At 43.3% G+C, this 14,872-nt stretch overlaps 1 protein-coding gene across 5 annotated transcripts in view; it reads right to left on the bottom strand.

Annotated features, from left to right (window-relative positions):
- ncalda (neurocalcin delta a) overlaps window positions 1–14,872 on the bottom strand; it is an 83,207-nt gene that overhangs the window by 4,095 nt on the left and 64,240 nt on the right. For all 5 annotated transcript variants that reach the window (XM_074654544.1, XM_074654546.1, XM_074654545.1 and 2 more), the window contains 2 exons: window positions 6,125–6,230; window positions 3,605–3,726 (listed from right to left, as the gene is read on the bottom strand). In XM_074654544.1, the coding sequence (XP_074510645.1) occupies window positions 3,629–3,726; window positions 6,125–6,230 (204 nt within the window). In that variant the 3' untranslated portion in view covers window positions 3,605–3,628. The remainder of the gene's footprint in view (window positions 1–3,604; window positions 3,727–6,124; window positions 6,231–14,872) is intronic.

Below are 14,872 nucleotides of genomic sequence, written 5' to 3'. Positions count from 1 at the left end.
GTTCTTTACAAGAGTGCCAACAGAGACTTCAGAAATTGACAAATCCTACACACGGGGGCTTTAAAAATAAGATGCTCCTTCAGAGCATCAACACCTTCAACAACTGCTCCAAAATAACAGGCCACCTCCTACAAAGTCTCTAATATCCGTCCATGAAACTAGAAATAGTCACAAAGAAAGTGACACGGTGGATGACCCCATCCCACGTCCTGCACGCAGCCTCCGAATAGCTTCCCTCCAGCTGGCACGCTCACGGCCTTTTCGTAGGAGAAACACCTGAACCTCAGCCTTCCTACTAATGACTTTCACTTTCTGAAACAACACCAGCGCACTTTCAGTAACTCTCACCTCACTGAACTTGCTACACTTTGCCGTTTTCATAAAGTTGATTTAAAGGGTATTTTTCAAACTGGACCTTATTGTCCCATGTTTTTATGTCTAAGTGACAACAATTTCTGGTCAAGTATTGAGGGATAACGCTGTAACCGACAGCCACCAAACAAGCTGCGAGGGCAAGTGACCAACACCAATGTAATGTTACGTTCACTAAAAGTGCTCGTTTTTGCCGCTGACAGGCTCAGATTGTTATTATACAGACGTAGGCAAAGTTGTTGGTACCCTTCCGTTAAAGAGAGAAAAACCCATAATGGTCACTGAAATAACTTGAAACTGACAAAAGTAATAATAAATAAAAATTTACTGAAAATTAACTAATGAAAATCAGATATTGTTTTTGAATTGTGGTTCAACAGAATCATTTTAAAAAACAAACTAATGAAACTGGCCTGGACAAAAATGATAGTACCCTTAACTTAATATTTTGTTGCACAACCTTTCGAGGCAATCACTGCAATCAAGTGATTTCTGTAACTCTCAATGAGACTTCTGCACCTGTCGACAGGTATGTTGGCCCACTCCTCGTGAGCAAACTGCTCCAGCTGTCTCAGGTTTGAAGGGTGCCTTCTCCAGACTGAATGTTTCAGCTCCTTCCACAGATGTTCAATAGGATTTAGATCCAGGCTCATAGAAGGCCACTTCAGAACAGTCCAATGTTTTGTTCTTAGCCATTCTTGGGTGTTTTTAGCTGTGTTTTGGGTCATTATCCTGTTTGAGGACCCATGACCTGCAACTGAGACCAAGCTTTCTGACACTGGGCAGCACATTTCGCTCCAGAATGCCTTGATAGTCTTAAGATTTCATTGCACCCTGCACAGATTCAAGACACCCTGTGCCAGATGCAGCAAAGCAGCCCCATAACATAACCGAGCCTCCTCCATGTTTCACATTAGGTACAGTGTTCTTTTCTTTGGATGCTTCATCTCTTCGTCTGTGAACATAGAGCTGATGTGACTTGCCAAAAAGCTCCAGTTTTGTCTCATCTGTCCAAAGGACATTCTCCCAGAAGCTTTGTGGCTTGTCAATATGCATTTTGGAAAATTCCAGTCTCGCTTTTTTGTGATTTGGTGTCCTCCTGGGTCGTCTTCCATTAAGTCCACTTTGGCTCAAACAGTGATGGATGGTGCGATCTGACACTGATGTACCTTGACCTTGGAGTTCACCTCTAATCTCTTTGGAAGTTGTTCTGGGCTCTTTGGTTACCATTCGTATTATCCGTCTCTTCGATTTGTCATCAATTTTCCTCTTGCGGCCACATCCAGGGAGGTTGGCTACAGTCCCATGGACCTTAAACTTCTGAATAATATGTGCAGCTGTAGTCACAGGAACATCAAGCTGCTTGGAGATGGTCTTATAGCCTTTACCTTTAACATGAAGGTCTATAATGTTCTTTCTGATCTCCTGAGACAACTCTCTCCTTAGCTTTCTGTGGTCCATGTTCAGTGTGGTACACACCATGACACCAAACAGCACAGTGACTACTTTTCACCCTTTAAATAGGCAGACTGACTGATTACAAGTTTGAAGATACCTGTGATGCTATTTACAGGACACACCTTAGTTTAATATGTCCCTATGGTCAAATTATTTAAAATTTTTTCTAGGGGTACCATCATTTTTGTCCAGGTCAGTTTCATTAGTTTGTTTTTTTAAATGATTCTGTTGAACCACAATTCAAAAACAATGTCTGATTTTCATTAGTTAATTTTCAGTAAATATTTATTTATTATTACTTTTGTCAGTTTCAAGTTATTTCAGTGACCATTGTGGGTTTTTCTCTCTTTAACGGAAGGGTACCAACAACTTTGCCTACGTCTGTAAGTGTCTCACAACATTATGGAAAGGACCCTACAGAGAAATAAAACCTTTTTCTTGCCTTTCTCTTGATCCGGTCTGCTTGATATTGTGTCCCGCTCAAGGAGAAGTCTTGTTGTATAATCTGAATATGTCACTCTTTACAGCATTCTTCGTCTGTGGGCAGAGGGTCACAGCACCCACAGGAACAGCACCCATCTCCTGAGCTTCATCGCCTCTCTCTCTTTGTCCGCTCTTCAATTTGTAGGAGCTCTCCGTCCGTATACTCTGGCTCAAATAAATACGGACGGCCATCGAATTCAAAGACCTCGTCCACATTGTGGAAATCATCTAAATATTCAGCCATGACTTTGAAAATCTTTTAGATAACACTAAGCTACACTTTCTAACTTAGTGTTTTCAAATATTTAAATATTTAAATCGCGAGATCACGTGATTGTCCATAGTTAATCGCAATAAATCGCAAATTAATCGCACATCTGTTCAAAATGTACCTTAAAGGGAGATTTGTCAAGTATTTAATACTCTTATCAACATGGGAGTGGGCAAATAGGCTGCTTTATGCAAATGTATATATATATATTTATTATTGGAAATAAATTAACAACACAAAAACAATGACAAATATTGTCCAGAAACCCTCACAGGTACTGCATTTAGCATAAAAAATATGCGCAAATCATAACATGGCAAACTGCAGCCCAACAGGCAACAACAGCTGTCAGTGTGTCAGTGTGCTGACTTGACTAGGTACCCATAGAACCCATTTTCATTCACATATCTTGAAGTCAGAGGTCAAAAGACCTTTGAAAATGGCCATGCCAGTTTTTCCAACGCCACGAAATTTACACTTAGGCTAAAAATGTTGTGCAAGTTTGGAGCGTTATTTAACCTCCTTCGCGACAACCTAGTATGACATGGTTGGTATCATGATTCCTTAGGTTTTTGTAGTTTCATATGATATCAGTATTTTCACTCTAGCTTTAAAACTGAGCCCGCTACAACCTAAAAGTGGTGTTAACGCGTTATTATAGCCCTATTCCACCGTTGTCTTCTTGCAACACGTCACCTTGCCAGATTTCAGAATGAGACTTCTCCTTGAGCGAGACTCTTTCCATAATGTCAGACACTTATAATAACAATCAGAGCCTGTCATTGCAAAAACAAGCCCTTCTAATGGACGTAACTGATGGTGCCAAATTGCCCCGTATATGATGATATATGATTACATTCAGCAGCGCTCTCCCTTCAATACTGGAGTGATTTCAGAAATTGTTGTCCCTATTAGTCACTTAGACGCAAAAACCTTGGAAAATAGGGTTGAAAAATACCAAAGTTAGCCATTAAGTGAAGCTTTTACTGTGCAGGAGAAGATGCTGAGTGTGAGCCTTACAGGTTGTGTTGATGCCCTCAGGTTTTAGAACTGTCCGGCGCTGCTGGGGTCGCACTGCAACAGGCGGACGATGGAGGGGTCGCTCTTCGCTCCTTTGATGAACTCCTCCAGAGACAGCTTACCTAAAAACATACATACAACATCAGCACAACATTAATGACCTCCCATTTTAACAACACGCAGGAACGCTGCCTTCCAACACATTACTGGGAGACACAATTTGTTCAGAAAACAGAAAATGACAGTAATTACTGGCACAGACAGAATTATGGTGTGATTTAGCTCTTCACTAAATGTGCTTCTGTTGGATCTCCTCTCTAATTTACCTGGTTTACCCATTCCGCTGTAAAATGTGACTTTTATTCTCTGCTTTATAGGCTACCTCATGCTGTGACGAGTCCCTGTCCATGTTGGTGCAATTCATTGGTGAACCAGGGCGTAGAAAACCTTCAATAACTTTATACCCGAACAGGTATCCCGACCGACTTTATTGTCTTTCAGAGGCTGTAGCTAGCATGTCGGGAAGGAGGCTAAATAACGCTCCAAAGTTGGGCTATATTTTTGGTGAGGAAAAACTGACCCCATTCTCAAAGGGGTCCCTTGACCTCTGACCTCAAGATATGTGAATGAAAATGGGTTCTATGGGTACCCACGAGTCTCTTCTTTACAGACATGCCCACTTTATGATAATTACATGCAGTCTTTTTCATGCAGTATAAATGTGTTATTTTCGCCTATTCTAAAATGTTGTGTTTAAATATTTCTGCATACTGGGGTCCATAAACAGTCTTGAATTACATAAATTGTGTATCACTGTAAAGCTGAGACTCTTGTGGATCCAATGAGTCCAACTGTATTCATGTGTGATGATGTCCCCATAGTAGACCATTTCATTTTAGTGAGACCATTTTTTAAATTTGACCTCACTGTATAAAATGACCCGTGGTGACCTCTAGGATAATCACAGCCTCATGAAACTTTACAGCCACAAACTAGAGACCTAGAGCATTCATAGGATGGATGGCTTTCCTAGCTAGATTGACATTAAGGGGTTTCTGAGCAGTTTACACAACAGAAGTGCTCGCCATCCAATCGCCGACAAATACAATTCTTGCAAAACTCTCCAAATGTCAAAAGTTTTTGATTCCGAATCACAACACGGCTTTTTCTATTGTGTTCCTCAAGGTCTTGGTGTCTTAATGTGGTATTTTGGAGGGATTATTGATCAATTTTTATCAATTCTCGAGTGGTAAAGAAGGGTTAAATTTAGCACCAAATCTGTGTTACAAATGATATCAACCCAAAATTGCTGCAACAACTTATGAGACATAATAGAGCATGGGGATGACCATCATACTTTACAATTTATTCTAATTGATTAATTAATTAATTAATTCATATTTATTTCTGATTTATAACTAGAACATCTTGACACAGTGTTGAGCTGCATCTCAATTATTCTTCAGGTTCCCAGCTTTCAGAAGATGTACACCACTTCTATGTGACATCTACTGTTGACCTGCTATCTCCCCTAAGGACAAAAACTGGTCTAATGTGGGTCTCAGAGGGTTTTGGTGAGATGATAACAGAACATGCATTTCAAAATGAATCTTATGATTCTTTGTGACTGTTCTCACAACCTGAATCGGTGCATCCTACTGATGCTCCATTGCTCACCAACAGGTGGCGGTGTTGTTCTCTCACCCTCCTCACAGACAGATGAACACAAGATGCCTCTCTCTACAACTTGCTCACTACTGTCATTAGAAGAAGCAAAAGAAAGATGGAACATTTGTTCAAATTTGTTTGTTCTGCTGTCACTTTTCTCCCAGTTCCTCTTCCCTCCACCTCCTCATCCTCATCTCTCTTCCAACCCACTCCTCTTTTGCTACGTCTTCTCCTCCTCCTACTACCCACACTACTCACTAATTCCTCATTGTCCATCTCTCTGCTCCTCCCATCTTGTTTCTATCTTGTCTCCTGCGCTCAGGATGTTTGCGTTCTCTTACAGTACAACTGAAGTGTGTTGTGTGTGTGGGACTGAAATTGCAGGTCGGCTGTGAGTTCTGTTGTCAATGGACTGCTGCTTCAGGCTGGAGGGCTCTACAAGTGCCTCTGTGACGGAGAACCAGGCCGGTTTGTACAATGACAACAGCTGCCGGCCAGCTAACCAGGTGGCAATGACAAGCCGTTCAATACATTTGCAATTTAAAAATGCCTGTTGTGTCCCATTTCACTGAAACAAATCAATCAACCATTCATCAAATCAATTCCATCAGGTTTGTTTGTTATCATTTTGGCGCCTTGGTAGAGAAGCAAAAGGGGATTTAAAAGGCTTTGTATGTCAAGTCAGATGACAAGTTAGAATCATAAATATCTTCAAATATTAGGGCTGGGACGATCCACTTATCTCCTGATTCAACACTATCACACAGAGCAATTTTCTTGACTCAAAATGACCAACACGGTGTTTTAAAGTCAGTTTTCTCATCAACTACCCCCACTTCAAAGTTAACCTACCGTCTCTGTTGGTGTCCATCTGCCTGAAGATCTTCTCCGTCCTCTTCTCAGGTGTCGACTCGTCCTCAGGCATCTTCATCACAGAGGACACCATCTTATAGATCGCCTACAAAAGGGACACAATGGAGGTCATGTTATCAGATTATTATAATCAGATCACAGCTCTGTGGACGTCCATGACTTTCTGACTGTATCAGATGTGATTTTGCGACCATTCATCTTTTATTTTTGAATGTTGGATCTTGAACTTAATGTATGTTAACTATAAACCCATCCTTTAAAAACTTCCTGTCTACCTCTGTAGAAAGCTTTCTCCGTTTCTAACAGCTAAAGGCCCTGACACACCAAGCTGATGGTCGGACAGTTTTGGGCCGTTCGGTGAGCGTCTGTTGGTCTAGTTTTTTTGGTGTATCCCGCACCGTCGGCTCTAGTCTGGCCGTGTCGGAGTTTTTTCGGCCGATTCAGCATGTTGATTCGGCAGCGGCGCCCGTCAGTGAGAGAAATCACTCTGATTGGCTGGTCAGCTTAAACGAATCAGTGCGCGAGAAGAGAAACGGAAGTGAGGAAAGCAAGCCAACGAGTAAAGTCACACAGAAGGCTCTTCTCATTTTTCATCTCCATCTCATCTGATCATTCAAATACACGGATATTTTCACAACGACATGGCCGTCTAGAATGAAGCTAAGCGGTGAGTGAGAGTGGTGTGAAAATGGTCGGCAAACGCTGCTTTATTTCATAAACGTATCATAACAACGGCTTGTATATCCGCAGTCATCGGTCTTCCGGTTTCCTGTTTTGAATGATAAATACAGACTACCGCCACCGGCTGGTGTGGAGAGTTATTTCATTTCACGCAGGCGCAGAACGTACGTGGTAGTTGGCTGTTGTTGCGGTGTGTTCTGCCTTCATCGCCGCTAGTTCTCTGATGACGGGTTGGTGTGTCCCCTGTATCTCTCACTGTGTGGGTCTCATTGGGATCATTTTTATGTGAGGAAACATGAGGTCAGGGATCATCATGACTTAATGAATGTAACTGAGAGTTGAAGCACTAAATTTTATATGGCTAAAGAAGCTGTATTTATTATGGATCAGCCTGATAAGGTCAGATTCTGCACTGATACCGGCCCGTCGTATCAGATGGTCCATCCCTGATCCAGAGACAACAGAGACTGCTTCACTGTTGCGTGATTACATCTTCATGGTTTAGGTAGGGACGGGTGGAGACAAACACACGCACAATCCCTCACAGACTATTTATCAGTGTTGTGTCTCCTCTGCTCCCTGTTGCATTGCAGGCTGTTTGGCAGTAAACAGTGAAATCACAGCCCACTCTCTCAGTCTCTAATAAGGAGGCGGATTTGAGGGGAATGGGAGCTGACATGTGAACAGAGGAGGGCTGATTGTGATTACAGTGCAGCGGGAGCTTTAAATAGGTGCTGGTTATGCCTCCTATTACACAGCAGCAGGGCTGCTCAGCTCCTGGGTCAGCGTGGAACCGAGGAACAAGCAGCAGCAGCCACGCTTAATATCAGTCTTCATTTCAGTTTGGAGCCGGGTCTGTTATTAATCACAATCCTTCAAACAGCTGCGAGTGTTTAGTACATTTAGCCAATATTGCATGTTGGGGATTTAGCTGCTGGTCTAATCCAGAGCAACGCAGTGGAATAAGATTAAATTTCTAAATCCCAAAATTACAAGCAACCAATAAGAAGTGAAACGATCTGGAGCTTATAGCCCTCTCAATATTCCCCACTACACACAGAGCTGTGGAAACAGTCAGAGCCAGAGAGAGACAGGAATTCTTCTTATTCCTCCCTCTGGGCCATAGAGCTCCATTTTTGTCATAAAACTATTAAAACTAGCACTGTCAAAGTTAAAGCCACAAATTTCTTTAACACTATCGACCTTTCGGAGGTTATAGCTCAGTTTTAAAGATAGAGTGAAGATACTGGCATCACATGAAACTATAAAAACCTAAGGAATCCATTGGTACCAACCATGTCATACTAGCTTCTTGCAAAGGAGGCTAAATAATGCTCCAAACTTGCGCTAAATTTTGTTAAGGAACAACTGGCATGGCCATTTTTAAAGGGGTCCCTTGACCTCTGACCTCAAGATATGTGAATGAAAATGGGTTTCTATGGGTACCCACGAGTCTCCCCTTTACAGACATGCCCACTTTATGATAATCACATGCCGTTTGGGGCAAGTCATAGTCAAGTCAGCACACTGACACACTGACAGCTGTTGTTGCCTGTTGGGCTGCAGTTTGCCATGTTATGATTTGAGCATATTTTTTATGCTAAATGCAGTACCTGTGAGGGTTTCTGGACAATATTTGTCATTGTTTTGTGTTGTTAAATTTTTTCCAATAATAAATATATACATATATTTGTATAAAGCAGCATATTTGCCCACTCCCATGTTGATATGATATGATATATTAAATACTTGACAAATCTCCCTTTAAGGTACTGTGACGGCCTCTGCCTCACTACTGAGATGCCAGTGTGGATTTGGCCATTGATTCTTTCCCTGTGTCCTTGAAGGTATCACGGGAGAGGATGCCTGATGCAGAGCACCTGATGACTGATGCAGAGCACCTGATGCTGGCGCGTCCGGAGTATAAAAGCCCCAATCAAGTGCTGCTCAGGCCTCTCTTTTTTTCCTTCACCTGGACTCATACCTGTCAGAACCTGCCGGGCTGCCTTTGTTTGACTTTTCTTTAGTTTCCACTTACAACACATCACACATCCACATCTACATTACTGATGTTACTGACTGACACACTCCACATTTGTAGTTATTTCTGTATATTCTTAATTTATTTGTAATAAATATCTTTAATTTACAATCAATCACTGCGTCCTTTCCCGTATTTGTCATGGCCTAGGAGCCGGTCTATGACAAATTGGGGGCTCGTCCAGCTTTTTTCCCGTTTGTGCCGCGACTTTTTGATAAGATCTGGTAATGAGTGTTTTTGTGCTTTTGGGCACTTTGGTAATTAGTTGCGCTCTTTGTGACTTGTTTGGACCATTTGGGTCAGTTAAAACGGTAAAAACTGTCTGCAGCAGAAGTTTGATCTTCGCCTGTTCGGGTGTTTCAGAGAATTTGGCGTGCGTAAAGTTTGTTTGGAGCGCCCGCGGCGCGCGGCTTGTTCCTTTGTTACCTAGTACCTTGTGTGCGCGAATGTTGGTTTGAGGGAAAGGACAACGTATTTGGGATGCTTTGCAGGGTAAATTTAATGACTTTTATAGGACTTTGGATTTGTAGTTGTTTCTTACCTGGATTTTGTGGAGAGAGGAGTTTGTTTCACCGTCTTTGTTTGCGCTTAGATCAGCTGGCCCAGATGACACTTGCGTGTTGCTCTGTGCGTAATTGTTGCAAAGTGGTGCAGAGTTTTCCCTTGTAGGCTGTAGCGACGTTCCCTTTGGGTTCGTTGAGCTGATTTATTTGTAGTGCTGTGGCAAAAGTGGTTGAAGCTTTCATGCTTCACGGGAGCATATCCGTGGTTTCAGGGGGTTGCTAGCTTGCTAGTCGCTCTGCTGGGCCAGCGGTCTTCAGTGCATAAATACCCACCGCAAGTAGCTGCATGAAGACTAGGGATGAGCTTAGTTAGCTGGGTTTTTCTTTAGATAGCGGGGAAACTCTAAACCGTGTTGAGTATTCCTCTTTGAGCGCAAGAGTAGACATTGTGGTGTCTGCCTGGTGCGGTTGTGTGCGTAACGGTGGATTTGCTCAGTTGTCAGTTGGCTTTTTGACTTTGTAAATGTCTGTGATTGAGGCGTTCATTGCTGCTCCGTCTCTGGAGTCCCTGGATACCTGCACAAAAGAGCAGTTGCTCTTGATTGCCGAGCATTATTCAGTGGTTGTTGTAGGAGACAAGCGTATGAAAGAAAATATTAAAGGGCCTATAAAATCAAAATTAATCGAAATAGGAATTATGTCCGGAGATGAAGAGAAGTCTTCTCCAATTCCTTCTGCTATGTCCTTTCAGACTCAAGGACTAACTTTTGAGCAACAGAAGGAGATTTTGATGTTGCAGTTTGAACATGACAAAATGAAACATGAATTGCAAATTGAAGTAGAGCGAATCCGTCAGCAATCAGAGACGGAAAGATTAAATATGGAGGGATATCGTTTGTCTATGATCAAAGATGGCGTGTTGTCTGGTGAGAATGAGGGCGGACAAGTGCCCAGGTCTTCTGTGAATCGTTTTGATGTGAATAACTTGCGCTTGTTACCGAGGTTTAATGAGAAAGATCCAGACACCTTTTTCTTGCTGTTCGAGCGTGTAGCTAAGGCTAGAAATTGGCCTGAGGCTGACTGTGCACTTATGCTTCAGTGTGTCCTCTCAGGGAAAGCGCAGGAGGCTTATTCATCATTGAGCCTTAAGGATAGCTCTAGCTATGATAAAATAAAATCTGCTGTTCTTAAGGTGTATGAGCTTGTGCCAGAGGCTTATCGCCAGCGTTTTAGATCATGGGAGAGAAAAAGTGGCCAAACATACGTGGAGTTGGCAAGAGACCTGTCAACACACTTTAAGCGGTGGTTAAGCGCCCTTGACGTCACCTCTTTTGAGGATCTGTGTGACTTAATGATTTTGGAGCAGTTTAAAAATTGTCTTCCGGATCGAATTGCGACATACATCACAGAACGGAGAAACACTACTGCGGCTGAGGCTGCTGTGTCAGCTGATGAGTATGTGTTGCTCCATAAGAGCAGTTTCAAAGAACGCTCTGTGGCACGTGATGGTGTTGGTTGGAGAGGAATCGGTTCTGATGCTGTTTCATATGAGATGCGTTCAAGGAGAGTGGGTTTTTCGAAACCTGACTTTAAAGCAGGTGGTAACTTGAACAGCAGTGATGGCTGTAACTATTGTCGTGAGAAAGGACATTGGAAGGCAGATTGTCCTTTGCTAAAAGTTAAAGCTAAGGGAATGAGAGCTTATGTTAAACCTGCTGCATTTGCTGCTCCTGTTAAAAACTGCTGTGCTGCTGAGTTGCTAACTTCTCACTCTTGTGAAGTGGATGTTTTGGCAGCCTATGTTCCCTTCATACGAGATGGGTTCGTGTCACTGGTAGACAGTGATGTGAAAGTCCCAATAAAGATTTTGAGGGATACAGGTGCCTATGATTCATACATTGTTGACTCTGTTTTACCTCTGTCTGAGGAGTCTGATACTGGTGACAGTGTTCTCAGTCGTGGGATGGGATTGAAAATTCTCCCTGTTCCTTTGCACAGGATGGTTCTCAGCTGTGAGCTGGTTAATGGCGAGGTAGCTGTTGGTGTGCGTCCAGCGTTGCCTATTGATGGTGTCCATTTTATTTTGGGCAACGGCTTGGCTGGTAGCCGAGTTTGGACCGATTCTCATCCCGCACCTGTGGTTACATCTTGTCCAACTGAGTCTGTGTCTGACGAGAGCTCCAGGGTGTTACCAGAAGTCTTTTCATCCTGTGTGATTACACGTGCTATGAGCAAAGTAGACCCTGACATGTCATCTGACATCAACAGTGATGATGTACTTTTGGAGGTCCCATCTCTGTCTGAGCTTCCGGTGTCGCTGTCACACTGTGAGGTGTTAAAGGAGCAACGTAGCGATTCTTCTTTGAAAGACATATTTGAACGTGTTTTGCCTGGCTCTGAGATAAATAGTGCTGCAAATGGATACTTCTTAAGTAATGAGTTGTTGTTCAGAAAATGGGTTCCTGTTGATGAGGATGGTGTGAAAAATGATGTTTTCCAGATGGTGGTGCCAACTAAGTTTCGTTCCCTTGTTTTGAAAGTGGCACATGACGAGTGTGGACATTTTGGTGTCCGGAAAACATACTTGAACATCTTGAAACATTACTTTTGGCCACGGGTCAAAAGGGATGTGGCCGCATACATTAAAACCTGCCATGTGTGCCAGTTAACTGGAAAACCTAATCAGAGGATCAAGCCTGCACCACTGCAGCCTATCCCAGCTTTGAGTGAACCCTTTACACATCTCATTGTGGACTGTGTGGGTCCGTTGCCGTGTTCCAAGTCCGGTTGTAAATATCTGCTCACGGTAATGTGTCAGACCACCAGGTATCCAGCTGCCTATCCTTTGAGGTCGATTACGACCAAGGCTGTGGTTAAGGCCTTATCACAGTTCATATCTATATTTGGTATCCCTAAGGTGATCCAGAGTGACCAAGGGTCAAATTTTTCGTCTCATTTATTTGGGCAAGTGTTGAAGATGTTGCGCATTAAACAGAACCAATCATCGGCCTATCATGCGCAAAGCCAGGGGGCCTTGGAAAGGTTCCACCAGACTCTTAAGTCTCTTCTACGTGCATATTGTACGGAGCTAGATAGAGACTGGGAGGAGGGGCTTCCATGGCTGATGTTGGCTGCAAGGGAGGCTGTACAGGAAAGTACAGGCTTCAGCCCTAATGAGTTGGTCTTTGGACATTCTGTGCGTGGGCCCTTGTCAGTGTTGAAAGATGGCTGTGTTGACACTGAGCCGCCAAGGAGCCTAGTTGACTATGTCAATGGATTTAGACATCGTTTGTTTGTTGCTGGTAGTATGGCACAGGAAAAGTTGTGTGTGTCTCAAGGTAAGATGAAGAAGCTGTATGACCGTCGTACAGAGCGACATGAGTTCAGTCCAGGAGACCAGGTTTTGTCACTTATGCCTATTATTGGTTCACCATTTCAGGCTAAGTACACAGGTCCATACACCGTCACAGAGAAAAGGTCTGACTTGAATTATATCATAGCAACACCAGAGCGGAAGAAAACCAAACGTCTTTGCCATGTGAATCTCCTGAAACCATACTATAGGCGTGAAATTGACACAGACCTAGATCAGGAGGTGAAAGATGGTGTTCATCCAGCTCTTACTGTGACTTCGGAGGGTTCGGTGCATGAGGGAGATGGAGTGCCAGAACCTGACGATAGTCTGCTGTATGGAAGGTTGAAAAACTCAGAATCACTTTGTAATTTGGACAAGTTGCTGGCTCATTTGTCGGAGTCGAAGCGGGAGCAGTTGTCAGAGTTGGTACGCAAGTATCCGTGTTTGTTTGGCGACATTCCTTCACAAACTGATTGGGCGGAACATGATATTGATGTTGGAGATGCAAAGCCGATAAAGCAACACTTTTACCGCATGGCACCATCTAAGCGTGGTTATTTGGATGCTGAGGTTGAGTACATGCTTCAGAATAATATTGCTGTACCATCGTCATCTAGTTGGGCTTCACCGTGTATTTTGGTGCCCAAACAGGATGGAACACCTAGATTCTGTACAGATATGAGGAAAGTGAATTTTGTGACAAAATCTGACTCATTTCCTCTGCCACGTATGGATGATTGCATTGATCAGGTGGGATCCGCCAAGTTTGTTAGCAAATTCGATTTGCTTAAAGGTTATTGGCAAGTACCTTTGTCCAAGCGGGCGCAAGAAATATCTTCATTTATCACACCGTCTGGCCTGTATTCCTACAAGGTGATGCCATTTGGGTTGAAGAATGCCCCTGCAACATTTCAGCGTTTGATGAACCGTGTCGTGTCTGGGTTAAAAGGCTGTGCTGTGTATCTTGATGATTTGGTCATATACAGTGATACCTGGCACTCACATCTTCAGCGCATCCGTGCGTTGTTTGACCGTTTGGCCGAAGCACAGCTCACCATTAATTTGGCCAAATCTGACTTTGCAAGAGCTACAGTGACATACCTCGGTCGTGTGGTGGGAAATGGTAGTGTAGCGCCAGTCCAGGCCAAGGTTATGGCAATAGCTGGATATCCAAAACCCACAACAAAGAAGGAACTCCAAAGGTTTTTGGGTTTAGTGGGTTACTACAGGAGTTTTTGTAAAGACTTCTCCACCATTGCATTTCCCCTCACTGAACTGCTTAAAACCAAGGCGAAATTTGATTGGTCGTCTGGATGTCAGACTGCTTTTGATAACATAAAAATGATGTTATGCTCTTCTCCTGTTCTGGCTGCTCCTTGTTTTGATCGAGCGTTCATGCTCCAAGTAGATGCCAGCCAGGTGGGAGCAGGTGCCGTCTTGCTCCAGGGAGACCCCCAGGGGGTGGTGAGGCCAGTTAGTTTCTTCTCAAAGAAGTTTAACAGCTACCAGGGAAATTATTCTGTTATTGAGAAGGAGGCTTTGTCTCTCATTTGGGCATTACAGCATTTCAACGTGTATGTAGGAGCGGGAGGGCCAACTTTGGTTTATACAGACCACAATCCTCTGACGTTTCTGCATTCTCTTAGATGCCCAAACCAGAGGCTGACAAGGTGGTCCTTATTTCTTCAGGCCTACAACCTTGATATTAGACATATTAAAGGAACAGACAACATTATTGCTGATGCGCTATCACGCGCCCCTCTGTATTGATTAGTCACTAGTGTGACTGGCTAGAATAATGTATTGTCCTGTCGTACTATTTCATACACCTGTTCTTTCTGTGCCACCTTCTTAAATTGCTTCTCAGGTACCGGGGTTGCTGATGATGGGGTAGAAAGCTGCGGGAAGAATATTCAGTGCTAAGGTCGTATATTATTTCTGTTATTTGTTTTTGTTTGCCTTTTGTTTGTTAGTTAGTCCTTTTGAGTAGTGGTATTTGTTCTGGTAGGATGGGTTTAAAGTATGCCGGTGTTCCCTTGGGACACTGACTTTAAGGGGGGGGGTGTGACGGCCCCTGCCTCACTACTGAGATGCCAGTGTGGATTTGGCCATTGATTCTTTCCCTGTGTCCTTGAAGGTATCACGGG

This window comes from Sebastes fasciatus, chromosome 12, assembly GCF_043250625.1.
Source record: "Sebastes fasciatus isolate fSebFas1 chromosome 12, fSebFas1.pri, whole genome shotgun sequence".
NCBI classification, from domain to species: domain Eukaryota; kingdom Metazoa; phylum Chordata; class Actinopteri; order Perciformes; family Sebastidae; genus Sebastes; species Sebastes fasciatus.
Note: the sequence above shows the minus strand (reverse complement) of the source record. Positions and strands in the feature narration are given on the sequence as shown.